Below are 17,881 nucleotides of genomic sequence, written 5' to 3' on the forward strand. Positions count from 1 at the left end.
TTCTATTAGATAATGCTCCTGGACATCCTACGCGTCTAGATTTCAATTTGAATGTGAGAGTTATATTTCTACTGCCAAACACTACTTCACTCATCCAACCTATGGATCAGGGTGTTATTTCGAATTTAAAAGCATACTATTTATGCACAACATTTGCTCAAGCATTGTCTGTATTAGATGGTGAAAAAAAATTTTACGCTAAGAGACTTGGAAATCTTACAATATTTACCATGCCATTTTAAACATTAATAAGGCCTGGCCAGAAATTACTGAAAGTAGTTTAAATGGTGCATGGAAGAAAATATGCTCACGACATGTAAAAGGCTTTGAAGGTTTTGAAAAAGATGAATCATATGAAGAGGTTACATATAAGATTGTAAAGGTTGCAGAGCTACTTCAGTTGGAGGTTGTTGCCAAAGACATGGAGGAGTTAGAGGAAGAAGAGAAGGCATTATCTAACTAAGAACTTATTGACTTGCAGGCAGCAATAGTGAAAGAAGAAAATGCTGATGAAGCTCAAGATGAACCAAACAAGGAGCTGAGACACTTCATCACCAGAGAGATGGCAATGGCATTTCGTGAAATTGCATCGCAATGGCGCAGTTTGAGAAAATGGATTCTGACAGTGAAAGATTCTTAAAAGTTAACAGAGGGGTAAATGATATGCTTGCTTGCTACAAAGAAATCTACTATGAAAAGAAAAAAGCTACCATCCAGTCATCCATTAATATGTTCTTTCGTAAGGTTGAGTGGCCGACCCCTTATAAATCTCCACAGCCCTCAACGTCTGCAGCGGCATACTTGTCAGCTGAAGACAGATTCTAGCAATGATGTTCAAGAGGTAAAACTTACTGATGTTATGCCTGTCTCCTTTTTTTTTTTTTTGAAATTTTTTAAACTGCACGCTCTTGTAATTTTTCCTGTGCATGAGATAAAAAATTGAATAAAAACAATAAATAATTCTATTCGCATGTTTGTCGAACATTTTCTTTTTTGATTTAATCAATTCAGCGAGCACAGTTGTGAGTGCTGCACATTGTAGGTGGTAGATGACTTTCATCAACCGGTGAAATACCACTACTTTGCTTATTGGAGGCTTGAAGCGGTGAAACCCATGTTTAGTCTCTAGAGCAAAGTTTCCGGCATCCCCATCCCCCCATACTCCTTCAACCCATGCATGGTACTAAGTACTATAGGTTTTGACACCTTTCGTGTTTGGGGTTTTCATAAAAAAAAAAAAAAAAAAAAAAAAAAAGCACGGGGGAAATTCTGACTTATGTAAAATCCGTTTTACGTATTGTTCCCCAGAATGCAATCCTTACGTTAACTGGGGAGTGACTGTATATATAAAAACTAAAATAGAATGTGTGCCAGTAGCATGGCAAACCAGTCGAGTAAAATAATAAACTAAACCAATGAAACAATACAAAATAAAATGAGGGGCAAGTTGAAGGTACTGTAAAAGGAATGCTAATATAATTTAGAATTTGAAAGCCAATTAATTAAAATTTAATGGCACCTCTCGATAGCACCAGGCCCAAGTTGCATGAAATATCACAAAGAATTCGGACCTGGTGCCATTAAGTTTTAATTGTCTTTCAAATTCTAAATTATATTGGGAGCGTTCCTTCTACAGTTACCCTCTTTTTTGTATTGTTTCATTGGCTTAGTTTACTATTTAATTCTACTGGCATAAATTTTATTTTAGTTTATTTTATGCAACATTTGGTGGTGCATATTTCCTGCTGCTGAGTTTCCATTACTACTTTTTTATTTATTGTTTATTCATTTTAATTTGTTAAATTTTATATTTATATATATATAATCTAAAAAAAGAAAGAAAATACATAAGAAGTAGAAAAAAAAATAGACTAATTATGTGATTCCCACCTCATGTAGCTAGCTATCTATTTGACGTTTGAATTTCTCCAATCTGTCAGCCTCAACTGCATATGGAGATAACTTGTTCGAGTAATTAACATTCTGGATAAAAAAAAACATTAGTAGGAGCATATAACTCAAGAAAACAAGCTTATATACCATCAGCCAAAAAAAAAAAAAAAACTTTCCATTTCACCCATCCATTCACTCCAAAAGTTTCTAGTTCAACCTTGAATTTATTTAAGCTTTTAACTTCCATAATGACAGATGGAAGCTTGTTCCAGCAATCAACCACCTGCTGGTTGAAGGCAAAGAATCTGAGCAAGAGGAAGAATCCCATCAGCATTGAGCTTGCTCAAACAATTCAAGGCCTTATACCCCTCAATCAGATCACTACGCAGGTGCCTCATTTCCAGACTCTGCAATTTGCAGCACTTAAGCCATTCTTGATAACAGCAACCTTTTGTTCCACTCACTAATCTTGTTGCCCTTCTTTGTACTCATTCCAGCAGCTTTACATCATTTCTTAAAATGAGGCCTCTAGACCTGTATGCAGTATTCAAGGTGTGGCCTGACCATTGCCTTATACAAGGGGATAATCACCACCTTACTCCTGCTAGAAAAATTCCTATATATCATTGACAAGTCCCCGTGAGCTACTCTTGCAGCCTTTTTGCAATGCTCAGAAAACTTCATAGCTGACTGCACAATTACTCACAGGTCTTTTTCATTCTGCACTACCCTGAGTGTAGTACCACACAGTTGGTATGTTACTCTGGGGTTACTGCTACCCATATACAGCACTTTACATCTGTCAATGTTAAGCTTCAGTTGCCACCTCTCAGCCCATCTGCTCAACTTTATCAGATCCTGTTGCAGTACCATACTGTCATTAACAACCTTCAGATCATCTGCAAACTGGGATATTAAGCCTGATATTTCTGTATCAATATCATTGATAAATACAGAAAATAGCAATGGGTTCAACACTGTGCCCTGTGGGACACCACTAATAACATTAGTCCACAAAGAGCGGTGTCCATTGATTACCACTCTCGTGTCTTCTCCGACTCTACCATCCCTTTATCCATAGCAGCAACTTGCCCTTAATGCCATACTGTTCCAACTTGTACAGTAGTCTTCCATGTGCAACAGTATCAAAAGCTTTCCTGAAATCCAAGTATATGATATCAAAATTATTTTTTGTGTCCAGTTCCTTTGTGGCCACATCATAGTATCCAATCAAATTGGTCAGGCAAGACTTCCCCTTAACAAACCCATGCTGTATCTGAACTATGACTCTAGCCTTGTCTAGATAATCCTGCAATGCTTCTTTAACCAGTGACTCCATTATTTTCCCCAGAAAAATTTAAACTTAATTATGTTTAACTTCAACAATTTCTCCTCCACCCTCCACTTTGCTCTCAGTTATTACAAAATCCTTTTGCTCTCCATTAGTTTAACTTCTGGCATTCTCCTCCCTTAATTCCTCATGTGTGAATGTAGATGCAAAATGCTCATTCAATTTGTAAGCTACCTCAGCAGGATCATCAACAATGCAGTATCTTCACTGCTGAGCTTTATGCTATTAACTTGGCTCTAGATTACATTACTCAACTTCTAATTTCATCTGCCTTAATATACACTGACTCACTCAGTGCTGTTTCGGCCATAAATAGTAATACCAACTCCTCACCTTGTAATAAAACAAATACATTCTAAGTTCCTTGCCTGTAAGGAATCAAACAAACTATGACATTCTGCTGGATTCCAGGACATTGTGGAATATCAGGGAATGAAACAGCAGATCTTGCAGCCAAACAACTGATACTACTCTTCTGCAGTCTTTTCAAACTCCATATACCGATTATAAACATTATCTGTAAAGCATGTTACAATAGCTGGTCACTAATCTGGAGAGGTTATCCAGGAAACAAACTATACGAAATAAAACCAGAACCAAATCTGTGGCTCTCCAGCTTCCAGAAAAGCAGACGAGAAGAAACAATTTTAGTAAGGCTTAGGATTGGGCATACTCATCTCACTCGCCTGTATCTATTAACTAATGACAGCGCTCCCCAATGTACATCATGTCAAGTACAACCGACCATTTGCCATTTGCTAGTGGACTGTCCCCACTTTCAAAACATCCACTTAGACACCTTTAAATCAATTGCTAATACAGTCATCAATAAATTTATTGCAGATCCTGGGAGATGATCCTAATAAAAAAAAACTATTTACTTTCCTAAACTGGATAGGAATATATCATAAAATATAGTTATTTCATATTCACCATTAGAAAAACACAATATGGCGTTAGCAGCCTATGTGTTGTTAAACTCAGTCATCAACAGTCAAGCCATTGATATCAAGTGGACCAATCTGATTCATCCCTTCCTTCCGTCTAGAGTTCACATAAGTAAAGAAGTCTTTACTGTTTTTCTTTGTATCCTTTGCCAAAGATTTCTCATCTGCTTTTGCTTGCCTAACCTCCTTTGTGACTTGATTACAGACTATCTTATATCCACGATAGGCATCTGTCTCCTGATAATTTATATGCATCTCATGTATTTTTCTTCTCTATCACGAGTCTTGCCAGTTTATCTGACATCCATTTAGGCCTAATCTTTGAACAGTAGTTCTTAGTTGGGATTCTTCGTCTTACTCAGATTATCTTAGTTGGTATGAAAAGCCTAATAGCTTCCAAGATTAATTCCTTGAATGCATTCCACTTAGAATTTGCTGTTGGCAACATCTGTTGTTCCCACTGTATAGAATTTAAAAACTGTTTGTTTGAGACCCCTTCAGTCATCTTTATGAAAGGAAAACCCTTCCTTTTCCCCCTGACAGTAGTTACAACTTTGAGTTAATCCTACATCAGTACATTGTTATCACTGCCACCTAGTGGTTCCTTTATCTGTAGATTCTTAATGCCTGAATAATCACTGCTGATAATCAATCAAGAGTATTACTCACACGTTGCTCTAGAACATGCTGTTGCAGAAAACAATCATCCAATAAATGCACAAAAGTCTTGCTGGTGTGCGAGTGACCACACAAAGTTCCACTCTATATTTGGGAAGTTAAAATCGTACTCGTCAGAGTCATTAGGCTTAACACACTCCTACTCAATTTTGCTTTCCCCGTGCTTATGTTACACCAAACTGACTCAATGCTGCACATCCATGCCAACTTGATGCACTTCCTTAGATTTTGTGTTTCTTCACTAACAGCATAATCCTGTCTATCCCTCCTGTACACATTTTACTCCCCAAATTCCAATTCTGTATTTCTTATATCTGTGTGACACCACATCTCTGATATCCCAACAATATCTGCTTTTGATGTCTTGACCAGCACCTCAAGTTCATCAAATTTATTTACTATACTCCTAGCATTCATGTAAATGCAAGTGTACATGCACCTATTCTTACTCTTAGTTAGCCAAACACAGCCACTGTATTTACTTGTTCCATGATGACTCCCAGCAGTCCTTGAAATCCCCAGCACCTCACTTTCCAGGCTGCTGTTTATTCCAATAGAAACAGTGCAAGAATCACTTTCACTTCTGCCTGCAGCTACTGTTAATCTATTAGTCAGTGAATCCCCCCCCCCAAGCTAGCAGTTTTCTGACCCACCTAACACTGCCTTGATAGCATCAGCAAATATTCTTGCACCCTTTCTATTTAAGTGTATCCCATCCCTGTAGAAACACTCTCCTGTTAACTTTCTACAGTGCAGTCTAAACCTCTTTCCCCTATAATTTGAATATATGGTCACTAGTTCTGAATCCTTTATAAATTAAAATATTAGCTTCATTCATTTTACTATCCCCTCTGAGCTTTTAGACCTCAGTCAAGTCTTCTCCAAGGTTCTTGATTACCATTCTCTTGTAGCCTGCATAATCAAAGCCTTTTCTTGTGAGGTCGGACCTTTTGCAAATCTCACCATGTGAGTTACCCATCTTTGGACCCCTTCAAGAAGCTCAATGCTTTGTTTAGATAAGATTGCTATACAGTGTTCTAAGTGTTGTCTTAGTTGTCTTATACAGGGATTAACAGGAGCGACTGTTTCTGCAGGGATGGACAAACACTATTATATCATATCTGACTGCAGTCCCTTGCAGTAAGATATGAAGTTTTCTGAGCAATGCAGACAGGCTGCCAGAGCAGGTCATGGGATATTGTCAATGATATACAGGAATTTTACTGTCAGGGAAAAGGATGTGATTATCCCTTTGTATAAGGCAATGGTGAGGCTACACCATGAATACAGGTCTGGAGGCCTTATTTTAGGAAGGGTGTAGAGTTGCTTGAGCATGTACAGAGAATGGCAAAAGATTGATGAGGGGAACAATGGGGTCCTGTTACCAAGAAAGGCTTAAGTTCTGCAAATTCCAGTGGTCGGAGACTAGGCACCTGCGAGGTGATCTGATTGAGATGTGTAAGGCCTTCAATGGGTTGAGCATGCTGAATTGGCATTAGCCTTAATAGAGGCATACAATGCAAGAAAGCAAGCTTATGCAGTATCAGCCAAAAAAAAAAAAAAAAAAAAAAAAACCCTCCCATTTCACCCCTCCATTTGTTACAATGTCTGTCCAGCTCAGCCTTAAATTTATTTAGACTATCAACTTCCACAACAAAAGATGGAAGTCTGTTCCACCAATCAACCAACTACTGGCTAAAGGAAACACTGGCATCAAGTTGAATCTATGTCCCCTCAGGTTCTTAATCTGAGTAAGAGGAAGAATCCCATCAGCATTCAGCTTGCTCACCTCACAGGTGCCTACTCTCCAGGTGCTGAAATTTGCAGAACTTATCTCTTTCTTGATAAGAGCATCCCTTTGTTCCCCTCACCACTCTTGTTGCCCTTCTTTGTACTCGTTCTAGCAACTCTACATCCTTCCTAAAATGGGGCCTCCAGACCTGTACACAGTACTCTAGGAAGAAATCCAACAATATGATGGGATTCTTCTACTTGCTCAGATTACGAATCTGAGGGGGCGTAAATTCAAATTGAGGAAAGACCGTTGTAGAATAGATGTGCGAAAATTTGACTTTAGCCAGTGGGTGGTTAATTGCTGGAACAAACTTCCATCTGTTGTTGTGGAAGTGATAGCTTAAATAAATTCAAGGAAGAACTGGACAAACTGTTAGAGGGAATTCAGAGAACTTTACACCCATCCAAAACCTAACTCCCATATCTCTTTTTTCCTCAATGGTTTCTAATTCAACCCTGCTAAGTGTATAAGTTGTTTTGGTTGCTGGTTTGCAAGTATAAGGCCTTACATTTTGCTGCATTAAAACATACCTGCCACTTTTCTGACCACCTTTGAAGCATCTTCCAAGTCATCCTGAAGGAATGCTGCTTGACACTGATCATTAACGATTCTCTCAATCTTTACATCATCTGAAAATTGACTTCATACCCTCTGTCACTTCTTCAGTGTTGATTTATGAAAATCGAAATAACAGTGGTCCAAGAACCAAACCTTGGGGGACCTGCCTCTGATGTTATACCAGTCTGAAGAGGAATATCTGTTAAACACAATCCTAAGATAGATTGTGATTAATAGATGGATGTCAAGGTGGCTTCTGTCCTGCAATCCATTTTAGGCTTTTACATGTGATCCCAATATCTTCCAGCTTGCACAGTCCCTCTCATGGACTGAATCTAATACTATGCAGAAATCCAAATAATGTTGAAATTATTTCCTGCATCCACTCCATGAGTGACTCTGCCAACATGGCTAACCACATTGTTAATGGAAAATCATGTTTAACTAAAAAAAAAAAAAAAAAAAAACCATGTTATGTACTTCAGAATGTCTTTCTATCTAGGTGTCCCCAGATTGAACTTCTAATCATTGCCTTCAAGATTTTTCCAACCACAAAAGTCAGACTGACCAGTCTATAGTTATTACCACTTTGCTCTTAAGACTGCCTTTGCATATTGGAACTTCTGCCAAAAGGAATTTCTAAGGCCAGTGATGTCATCATGATTAACCCCAATGTACTCCCTGGCTCCTTCTTTCAAAGTTATCAGGTATATGCCATTAAAGCTAGGAGCCTTACCTGACTTTAGACTTGTAGTTTATTTCTAATAAACAATTATTTATTGCTAATTTATTATATTTCAATCTCACTTGCACAGCCTTTCTTCACCACGAATGTTCTTTTTTTTTAGTAAAGAACAATGCAGAGTACTTATTCAGTTCATCAATAACTTCAGCTGGATTATCTAAGACTTTCCCACACTCATTATACAAAAGTCCAGTCTGATTCAATTTCTTCTTTGAATCACATATATTAAAAAAGAAAAGAAAAGAAACCCTACTCTTCCCTGTTCTTTGTTTTCTTATACTCAGCCTTTGCTGCCCTAATGTCTTTCTATGGCACTAAGACAGAACAACTTGTAGGTGTCGGTACTTTTCCTTCCTGTATAACTTTCCCACGCGTTCTTTTTCTGCCATATTATACTGGTCAGCACTATTCACCCATCTCAGGATCCTCCTCATGCTGTATACTTTCATATTGGTATATCTGTGTTCGTGGCTTCTGTGACTATTGCTTCAAAGGTATTAGATAATTTTATTCACCCTCCCTTTGAAATCTGCCCAGTTGTTAGATGTCTTAAACTGTCAAGTCCCCTTTCCTGAAATTGAAACCTTTTTAACAATTGCAACATCTTTCTTCATCTTACAACTAATGTCTACATGAACACTACTTGCCAGTGGTTCCTGTACCATTGAGCCCTATAATGTAATCTGATTTGTGAGTAATGACCAGGTTTGGAATCTTCTTACCCCTAGTGTTTTCTATAACATGTTGGTAAAAATAATAGTTTTATATTATTTTTACTATATTTAAAAATTTAATTCCTTTGGTGTGAAGTTCTATCGCACTTATTCCAATCGATTGGGCAAATTGAAATTGCTCTTGATAAGACATTCACACTTGCTCACCATTCCACCTGCATATAAAAACTTTTATCATACCCTTCACAATCTTCTGTTCTGCAGATTACCACCACTCTCGTTATATCTTTGCTTCCAAGTAATTTTCACCGCAGAGTCTATGGTAGCGTGCCCCCCCATCCTTCCTAAATACTTTGTATGTTCTATAACGAAACTCATCTGTATTTCTAGGTGACATCACATTTCTATTAGCCCTTCTATAATTTGCTACCATGACACATCCTTTGATTAAACTCTGACATTATTATAGACTGAGTTAAACTGAGATTATTGTAGATTGAGGCGCCTCTGTAGCCAGGTGGGCAGGAGCAGCAGTGCGTAGCACACGCTTCTTGATTAGACCAGGGTTCCAGCCCATGATCACCAAATATGGAGGATGCGGAAAGGTCAGGGAATGACCACTGCATATCCCCGGAGCAATATGGCCTTAGTTGCTAAAGCTTCTAAAAACCAAATAACTAACTAATTGTAGATTGATTAAATCTACAATAATGCAGTCAGACCTCTCTTTAGCGCACTTCCATGTAGTGAATGTTTTAGATTTCCCCTTTGTCATTACATTGAAAATACAGTCCATTCCGGTTATTTGGGACAAATCGGGACTAGTTCATTTTGGTCCGATTAATCGGCTGCCCCAATTATCCGAAGTTTCACGTAAATAGTTAAAAATACAATGTACCCCCCCCCCTTTTTTTTTTTACAATTGGTTTACTGTACAATCAAATTTTTTTTTTTTTTTTTTTTTATAGGCCCTTGCCACTGAAATCTTAGGAAATTAGGTGGCAGGGCCTGCCAGAGTAATTACTTCCAATGCGATCCCTCTATGCCTGACCTGCCTCCTCGGGGTTAAGTGTGGGCAACGGGGGGTCCCACTAGGGGCCCAACGGCTAAAAGGTCAGAGGAACAACACAACATGACACTACACAACATAAACCTTACACTTTTTAAAATCTCTGGCCTTCACAGTGTTCTGTGTTTCACAAACAGAGTACACAACACAGAGATGGGGGAAACCCCTTGGGCCGTTAGACAATGAACACTTTACACTTTTGTACAATCAAATCACGTTATGACGAACTCAACATAGTAAAGTACTGTTCACTATACGATGTGCAGTAAGCGCCGGTCATTGTGATTCACGTTTGTGAATTGAATTTTTATTCTATTAAACAGAGATTCTAATTGGAGAAAATAGGAGGAATATTATCCACAGGCTATAAAAGCAAAGATATATTAAGCAGAAATTTACCCTTTATTACCTTACCAATTAAAAAATATGTGAAAATTGGAAGAATATATGTGATAATCGGAATAATTAATATGTACTGTAATATGTACCTACGAACTAGTTGACATTTCTGTTCACTGACATGTGGGTGGGGGTTAAAATTTAAAACAGTAAAAAGATAAGCAATCAATAACATAGAACACGGCACACACAAATTGCAAGTAACACAATACGCGCAAGTGAGAACAGAGTAACGAGTTACAAAGCTTTAAAAATACAAATGAAGAGATCTGAAAATTAATTTTTTTATGATTGAAGATTTCATGGAAGTGTAAACACATTTCACCATAATAACCCACTTAATTCCAGCTATCGGTATTATTGCAAATTCAGTAAGATCGAGTTTACTGTCTGTTTATGATATATTTCACTAACACAAAAGCCCAATAAACAGGTGACTGCTAATTGTTTTATGGTTTTGACCTCCAGAATTTCGACCGAACCACGTGGTACCGTCGGAGACAATCGCAGGGTAATCTCCAGTGCTGCAGTCTCCTGCCCTGATTAAACGGCATGCTGTCCCAATTAAGTGAAGTAAATCTTGGCTATTTTCTCGATTGGTTTCTGTTTTTTTTTTTAAGATTTGCCCCAAATAAATGGCTGCCCTGAATTAACCGGTAGCCCAAATAACCGGAATCCACTGTAGTTTCTGTATAACAAAGAAAGTTTTCATATAACGAACTGATTTCGAGAGACCTGGGTGCGCATTGTTTGCATCTCTTGCATACTCCACAGCCTTTCTTTTATTAATGGCCCTGAAGCTAATTTAAGAAAGGCTGTGGAGTATATCTTTTCTGGGGCATAAAACATTCCAAGTCAGTTATGGTTGGCTGGACATTTTTTTAGCTTACTCGAAAAAGTTATTTCTGATGAAAGTGGAGCTTCAATCAAAGACTATACCCGTTGGAAAGAAATTTCAAAAAAAATTATGGAGGGCTAAGAGCTCAAAGACATTCAAAGTTGATGAAACATCTATTTTTAAATGTTTGCAGAACAAGACACTGACTTTTAAAGGTTATAAATGTTTATCTGGTAAAAATAGTAAGGATAGAATGGTTGGTGCAAATATGGCTGTAATGAAAAACTGAAGTTTTGGTAATAAGCAAAAGTAAACAACCCCAATGTTTCTAAGGAGTAAAGTCGCTAGAGTTGGACTACAACAAAAAATCATGGATGAAAAGTGAAATTTGAGCAGTGAATTTTAAATTTTGATAGAAAGATGACGAAAGAAAACAGAAAAATTGTGTTGTCAACAACTGCCCTGCCCACCTTCGTTTGGTAATTTCGAAACTTACAAGTGTGAAGATTGTTTTCTTCCATCCGAATACCTCATCTAAACTGCAGCCAATGGGATTTGAAAATGCACTACCAAAGGCGCATACTGAAAAATTTCTACTGAGAATAGAAACCAACCAACCAACCTATAGATTTGTGGATGTGCATATCAGAGTTGGCGAAAGTGTGGAGTTAAGATGTGATGGAAACAACAATTAACAATTGTTTTTCAATAGCAGGTTTTGCTAAAACACCAATTAACAGTGATGAGAGTGAACTACTACAAGATATTGAGAAATCTTGGGAAGAGTTCCAAGCAAGGTTTGATCAGTGGAGAAATTGTTCTTGGCAAATTTTTAGGAGTTGATAATGTCATAGTAACCAAATATCTGAGTGACTCCAACATTTTGGAGAGCATTCAAAGAACTAGTGACAATGTCGACGATGAATAGATGAAAATGAGGGAAATATTAAATGTTGGCAGCATTTGAAACTTTGCGTCAAGGCCTTAAGTGTGAAGAAAATGTGCCAAAAAAATATCTGAGTGTTTAAACAAATGCAAACATTTTTATAAATGGTGTGTACAACAGTACAATGCAGTGTACAACAAATAGCCAACTATTTTAAGTCATAATTCTTAAGTGTACCAATACATTGTGCACATCATGTAAGTACTGTAGTAATTTCTTAATATGTATATATTAATATTTTAATTTTTTTTTAAATGTTAGAAAATTTATTCATTCCCATTTATTTCTAATTCATTTCTCATGTTTTGCCATATTTCTGAATTTACATTTTTCATTGTTGAATAGGTCATATTTCTTTATAACGGAATTTCTGTTTAACGAATTTTTTCAAGGGAATGATCGATTTCTTATATAGAGTTCAGACTATATGAATACTCAATTAAATCTACAATAATGCCATGATTAAATGAAATCAAGTGAACTTTGTTCATTTGGCTTCATTCATTTCTATTTTATCCATGATCCTCCCCCCCCCCCTCATGAAGTTCTCTGAGCAGTGCAGACGAGCTGCAAGAGTAGCTCATGGTGTCTTGTCAATGATATACAGGAATTTTTCTAGCAGGGATAGGGATGTGATTATTCCCTTGTATAAGGCATTGGTCAGGTCACACCTTGAGTACTGTATACAGGTCTGGAGGCCTCATTTCAAGAAGGATGTAAAGCTGCTGGAACGAGTACAGAGAAGGGCAACAAGATTAGTGAATGGAACAAAGGGTTGCTCTTACGAAGAAAGGCTTAAGTTTTGCAAATTACAGAGTCTGGAGACTAGGCATCGGCGAGGTGATCTGATAGAGGTGTATAAGGCTTTGAATGGATTGAGCATGCTCAATGCCGAGGGGATTCTTCCTCTTGCTCAGAATAATCACCTGAGAGGGCATAAATTCAAATTGAGGAAGGACGGATGTCGGATAGATGTGTGGAAATTTGTCTTTAGCCAGCGGGCAGTTGGTTTGTGGAATAGACTTCCATCACTTGTTGTTGAAGTTGATAGTCTAAACAAATTTAAGGCTCAGCTGGACAGGTATTTCGAACGAACGGAGGGGTGAAATGGGAGTAGTGGTTATAGTGGTTGTTTTTTTTTTTTTTTGGCTGATGCTGAATAAGCTTGCTTTCTTGCATCATATGCCTATGCTAATGCTAAATAAGTTTCACTGAGCCCTTAACGTGTCCTGAGTTTTATCTGCAAAAAAACCCTGTCACCTTTGTTCAAATTTCATCTCTACAAAATTGATTCCTTTTACCTACAAGTGCTGGCCCTCTGGTACAAATCTCTCTTCCTATCACCACACACACACATCAACAAAACTGCAGACTTTCTCAAGTCTTGAGTTGATCCACAAGGCTTTCAGCCTATAACTGTGTCTGTTGTCTGGACAGGATCACACACACACACACACACACACACACACACACACACACACTGCATTTTTTTTTTTTTTGTCATTGTCCAGAAATCAGAAGTTCATGTTTGTTTAATGTTATTAGTCTCCATATGAATAATAATGCTGTTTTCTCCCCTCCCCCAAATCTTCAAATATGGTTATTTGTGGTAAAATCATCAATTGTTGCTCCCCACAAAACACCCTGGTTCTATGTCCATCTATAAGAGGGGTGTTTGAAAAGTGAATGGCCTGCATATTAAGGGTTTCTTTGAGGAGTCTGGTAACTATGTTACTTTTCAACATAGTCCACCTTTGGAGTTGATACGTTTTTGCCACTGAGCTGCATTGATTCCAGCTGCAAAGAAATTTTTTTTTTTTTTTTTTTTTCTTCTCTCTTTGGTCTTCAGGAATGCATCCACTGCAGCAGTGATGTCACTGTTAGTAGGAAATGGATGCCAGCCAGGCTATACAAGTGATGAACTCGTAATCCATATTCGAAATGCCTGCAGCCATTTCCACATGGGTCCTGATATCCTTGGATGAAGTTTTGAAAGTGGATTTTATAACCATTATTTAGGTACAATTTGAACTTAGAAAATATTACAAAAGTTACACCAATTAAACTGTTAAGAAAACTTTATCTAATAATAAAGTTGAAGATTAAGCTACCCAAGTTATTGAAAGAATGTAATTTAGCAGAAATAACCTTTAGAAAAGGTAAGTATTAAATTTACAAAATTATGGAAATTGAGTTTACAAGGTATTTAAACAAATTAAGGAAAACAAATTTATGTTGTATACCTGATCTTAATTCTCTTCAATCAATGCACCTAAGCTAACTTGAAACACGTCCACTCTTTGTGGCTGCCTACAGTAGTAGTAGAACAATTTTTGATAATAATAACCTTCCTTCACATATGTTTCGCAGAAGTTCAAGTCCAATGTCAACAGGGCTCTTTTGTCTTTTCAGCCTTCAACCCATACAAAGTCTTTTGTGTTTGGGTTTTCATAAAAAGATATGTATTTCCTAATGGACCTTTTTAAATAAGACTAAAAAAAAAAATTAATTTTCTGATTTTCAGGTTGAAAATGGAGTTGGGAGATGTGGACCAGTAAGCAGAGCATTTAATTCTTCAGTTGTAGGAGTATGCAGTGAGATTATCCTACCATTTGTAAGTTTTTTTTTTTTTTTTTTTTTTTTTTTTTGCACTGTCAAATTGATTATTGATAAATTAAAGCACTGTCTTTAAAACCTTAAGTTTAGTATACAAAAAATGCTGCATGTTTGAAAGAGTAAAGTTCTCTGCCTGTGGGGAGGAAAAAAAACTTTTTATTCTAACAAGTAATGATACAAGTATTTTTAATTTTAACTAGTTAGTTGCATTTTCATTAAGAGAAATCCAATTACAGCCACTCCCCGATTAATGTAAGAGTTCTGTTCTGCGGAACGCTACACAAGTTGAATTTTACATGTCGGAATTTCCCTAAATAAGCATTTAGGGAAATTCTGCACTCTCAGCTATGCGCTCTAAATTTTATAGAAGCAAAAAAAAGTTTGAATGTGTAAATAGAATTATTAATTTTTTTTATTTTGTGAGCAGGAAAAATTACAAAAATTATAAAATTGCAAAAAAAGAGAGGAGACAGGCATAACGTCAGCAAGTTTTACTTTTCGAGCATCGTTGCCAGAATGAACTCTGGAGAGTTCATTCCGGAATGCAGCGGAAGTTTGAGAGCTGTGGAGATTTAGAACGTTTTTTTTCCCAACATATCACAATTTCCCTGCAGCTGCAGAATCGGCACTGGCAACTTCACTTGTACTTTAATGTTTTGGAAACCAGCATGATGCTTAAACCTATTAAACCACCCGTTGCTTGCCTCAAACTTGGCTTGGGGTTTGCCATACTTATCGTTTATCTTCATAAATACTTTTTGCTTGAATGGCCGTTAGATTCAGGGGCACTTGCTTCTGAATCTGATTTTCCATCCATATTATTAATAGCTTTTCCACTTCGATATAGCACCTGAACGCTGTTTTGTGATCACTGTTGGGGCAGATTGGCCCTGGTGTGAAATACATTGATCCTTTAATGTGTTCTTTTATACGCACACTGTCCCTTAAAAGAGTATTCACTGTTGAAGCAGCAAAACCTAATTCCATGCAATTGATTAAAACTTTTTCCTGCTTTGTACTTCTTAATTAATCGTCTTCATTTCTAAATCAATTTTGTTTCATTTCCTAGCACTTCCACTTTCTGTTGGATGGCTTTCCCTTCATCATCATAATAAGTAAATAGGAATGAAGAGAAGGTTTTGAAAATTTGTTTTTTTATGTTGAAGATGTCAGTGAAGGGAGAAAACATTTCACCATAATAACGTAAAAACCCACACAATTCCAGTTATCGGGATTATTGCAAATGCAATAAGATTGAGTTGACTACCTCTTTTTTCCCCTTCTTTTATACACCTTATAATTAGATGCACTAACAGAAAAGTCCAATAAACCGGAAAATGCAAATTGTGTAATGGTAGTGATCTCCAGAAATGTGTTTTAGAAAAATATCATAAAGGCATTCAAAATTGATTCTTATAATGGAACATATGATAATGATGAAAGTGTATTGCAATTTCCATTATAAAAATGACATTTAAGAGAGATAAACACCATAGTGAAAATTTCAACTTTTGAGGTCTTGGAATGAATTACCAAAAAAAAAAAAAAAGTTATTGGGTTCACATTACGATATTCTCATGAAATCTCTATTTATTCCTATGGGATGCAAAATATGTTTCTATGATTTTTTTTTTAAGTTTGCATTGGCTGGCAAAAACTTATAAAGTCGAATTTCCGTAAGTAGAGTATTATGTAAGTCGGGTAGTTGCTGTAATGTTGTATGCAAAAATTAAGGTTATAACATAACCCATTGAGTAGTTTACTACTTTTAAGCTGTTGCTCCTTTTATGTGAGTTCAAATATTGTCTAATGAGAGAAACTTCCATGCATTTTCCTACATTGGTTGACTTTTTTTTTTTTTGGTAGGGTTTTTTTTTAACCCCAGACATCATGGCTTTTCATCCTGAAAAATCAGATGACTGATCACAGAATATATGCAATTTATAAACACTACATATTAATGTCTCGTGGTCTTTGCTTGCCACAAATTCTAAATAAAAAGAAAAATTTACAAATATTTAACTGTTTTGTGGTGGCATGTGCCATGTAGAATTCTCCACAGCTTACTTTTCACATTGTTACAGAGCCCTGTAAGTGTACTCTTGTACCTACATGCTATATTCTCACCTAATCTATATTCATCTTTTGGCGAAAAACGATTAGTTACAGAACATCAATTTCACTTATCCCCCTTTTAATATTAAGAGACTTAATATGTTAAGCAGTTAAATTTTGATGTGTTGTGTTATGATTAATAGTATTGCTAAACATCAATAATACAATTTGTCTCTCCCTCCCCCCCCCGTTTGTTTTTTTTTTGCTAAACTTCAGAATGGATTTTGGGCCAGCTTGGGTTGGTGTATAATGGTATGCGTTCCAGGAATAATAGTAGCTATCGTGCTTGCTGTGTTATATAGACGTATTGATCCATATCCTGGTCCTCTTGTGGACTCGTAAGTATAAATTTTCCCCCCCCCTTTTTGGTGTTTAATCTTTGTTTTTCATTACCACATGTATTCAAATTAAAATGGAATGAAAACATGTCATACAGAGAATAGGATTTTATTAACTTACTTTGAATAGTCTTACCAAAATTAATATTTCATAGAAAGTTGCTTGTATTGGGAATTATGTTTGATTGGTAAAGCTTTTGGGAAATTTGTGATCTCTCTCTCTCTCTCTCTCTCTCTCTCTCTCTCTCTCTCTCTCTCTCTGTGTGCGTGCGTGCGCGGCCATATAAATGTTCTGGTGATTTTGTGATTCATTTGTTTAATTACACTCAAAATTTAGAGGAAAAAAAATAAAAAAATCTCATCCTTTCTGTATGAGTCTGAATTTGTGATGAGAAAATGTTGTGCATATAAATCAATCAAATGCATAGTTTCAGCAGTTGACCTGACTTTTTGGCCAGATGCCCAGCACTGTATAAGGAAACTTAACATTGTACAAGGTGTGGCAATAAAGTTCTGACAGGTGCCTAATAAAAAAAAAAAAATACTAATTTATTTATTTAAAATAAACATAAAATTAAAAATGAAATACTGAAAAAAAAAAAGTGAGAGCTAAAAATGGTTTTATTTTTTAAATCACCACTTGATTGACTGCACTTATTACATTGTTCTAACTCTTTCTAAAAAGAGTCAATGAAAGTGACCAAAGGGATGATGTTCAGTTTGGCATTTTTATTTATGTCTTCAACATCCTTCCTGAAATATTTCCTTCGAGCACAGTTTCATCTTGTGAAAGAGGAAAAAGTCTGCTGGTGCTAGATTGGGAGAATAGGGTTAACTTCTGACCATGTTGCTGTGATGAGTATTAGCATTTAGCATTAGTAGAGGCATTTGATACAAGAAAGCAAGCTTATGCAGCATC

At 36.5% G+C, this 17,881-nt stretch overlaps 1 protein-coding gene across 8 annotated transcripts in view; it reads left to right on the plus strand.

Moving 5' to 3' along the window:
• Nucleotides 1–17,881, plus strand: part of LOC150086442 (prominin-1-A-like) — a 378,392-nt gene that overhangs the window by 320,002 nt on the left and 40,509 nt on the right. For all 8 annotated transcript variants that reach the window (XR_016546893.1, XM_090372582.1, XM_090372587.1 and 5 more), the window contains 2 exons: nucleotides 14,418–14,507; nucleotides 16,841–16,962. Coding sequence is in view for 7 of the 8 variants with exons in the window: in XM_090372582.1 (XP_090228708.1) it covers nucleotides 14,418–14,507; nucleotides 16,841–16,962 (212 nt within the window). In the remaining variant the exon portion in view is untranslated. The remainder of the gene's footprint in view (nucleotides 1–14,417; nucleotides 14,508–16,840; nucleotides 16,963–17,881) is intronic.

The sequence above is a fragment of the Mastigoproctus giganteus genome, chromosome 4 (assembly GCF_048544385.1).
Source record: "Mastigoproctus giganteus isolate SK-2022 chromosome 4, ASM4854438v1, whole genome shotgun sequence".
NCBI lineage: Eukaryota > Metazoa > Arthropoda > Arachnida > Uropygi > Thelyphonidae > Mastigoproctus > Mastigoproctus giganteus.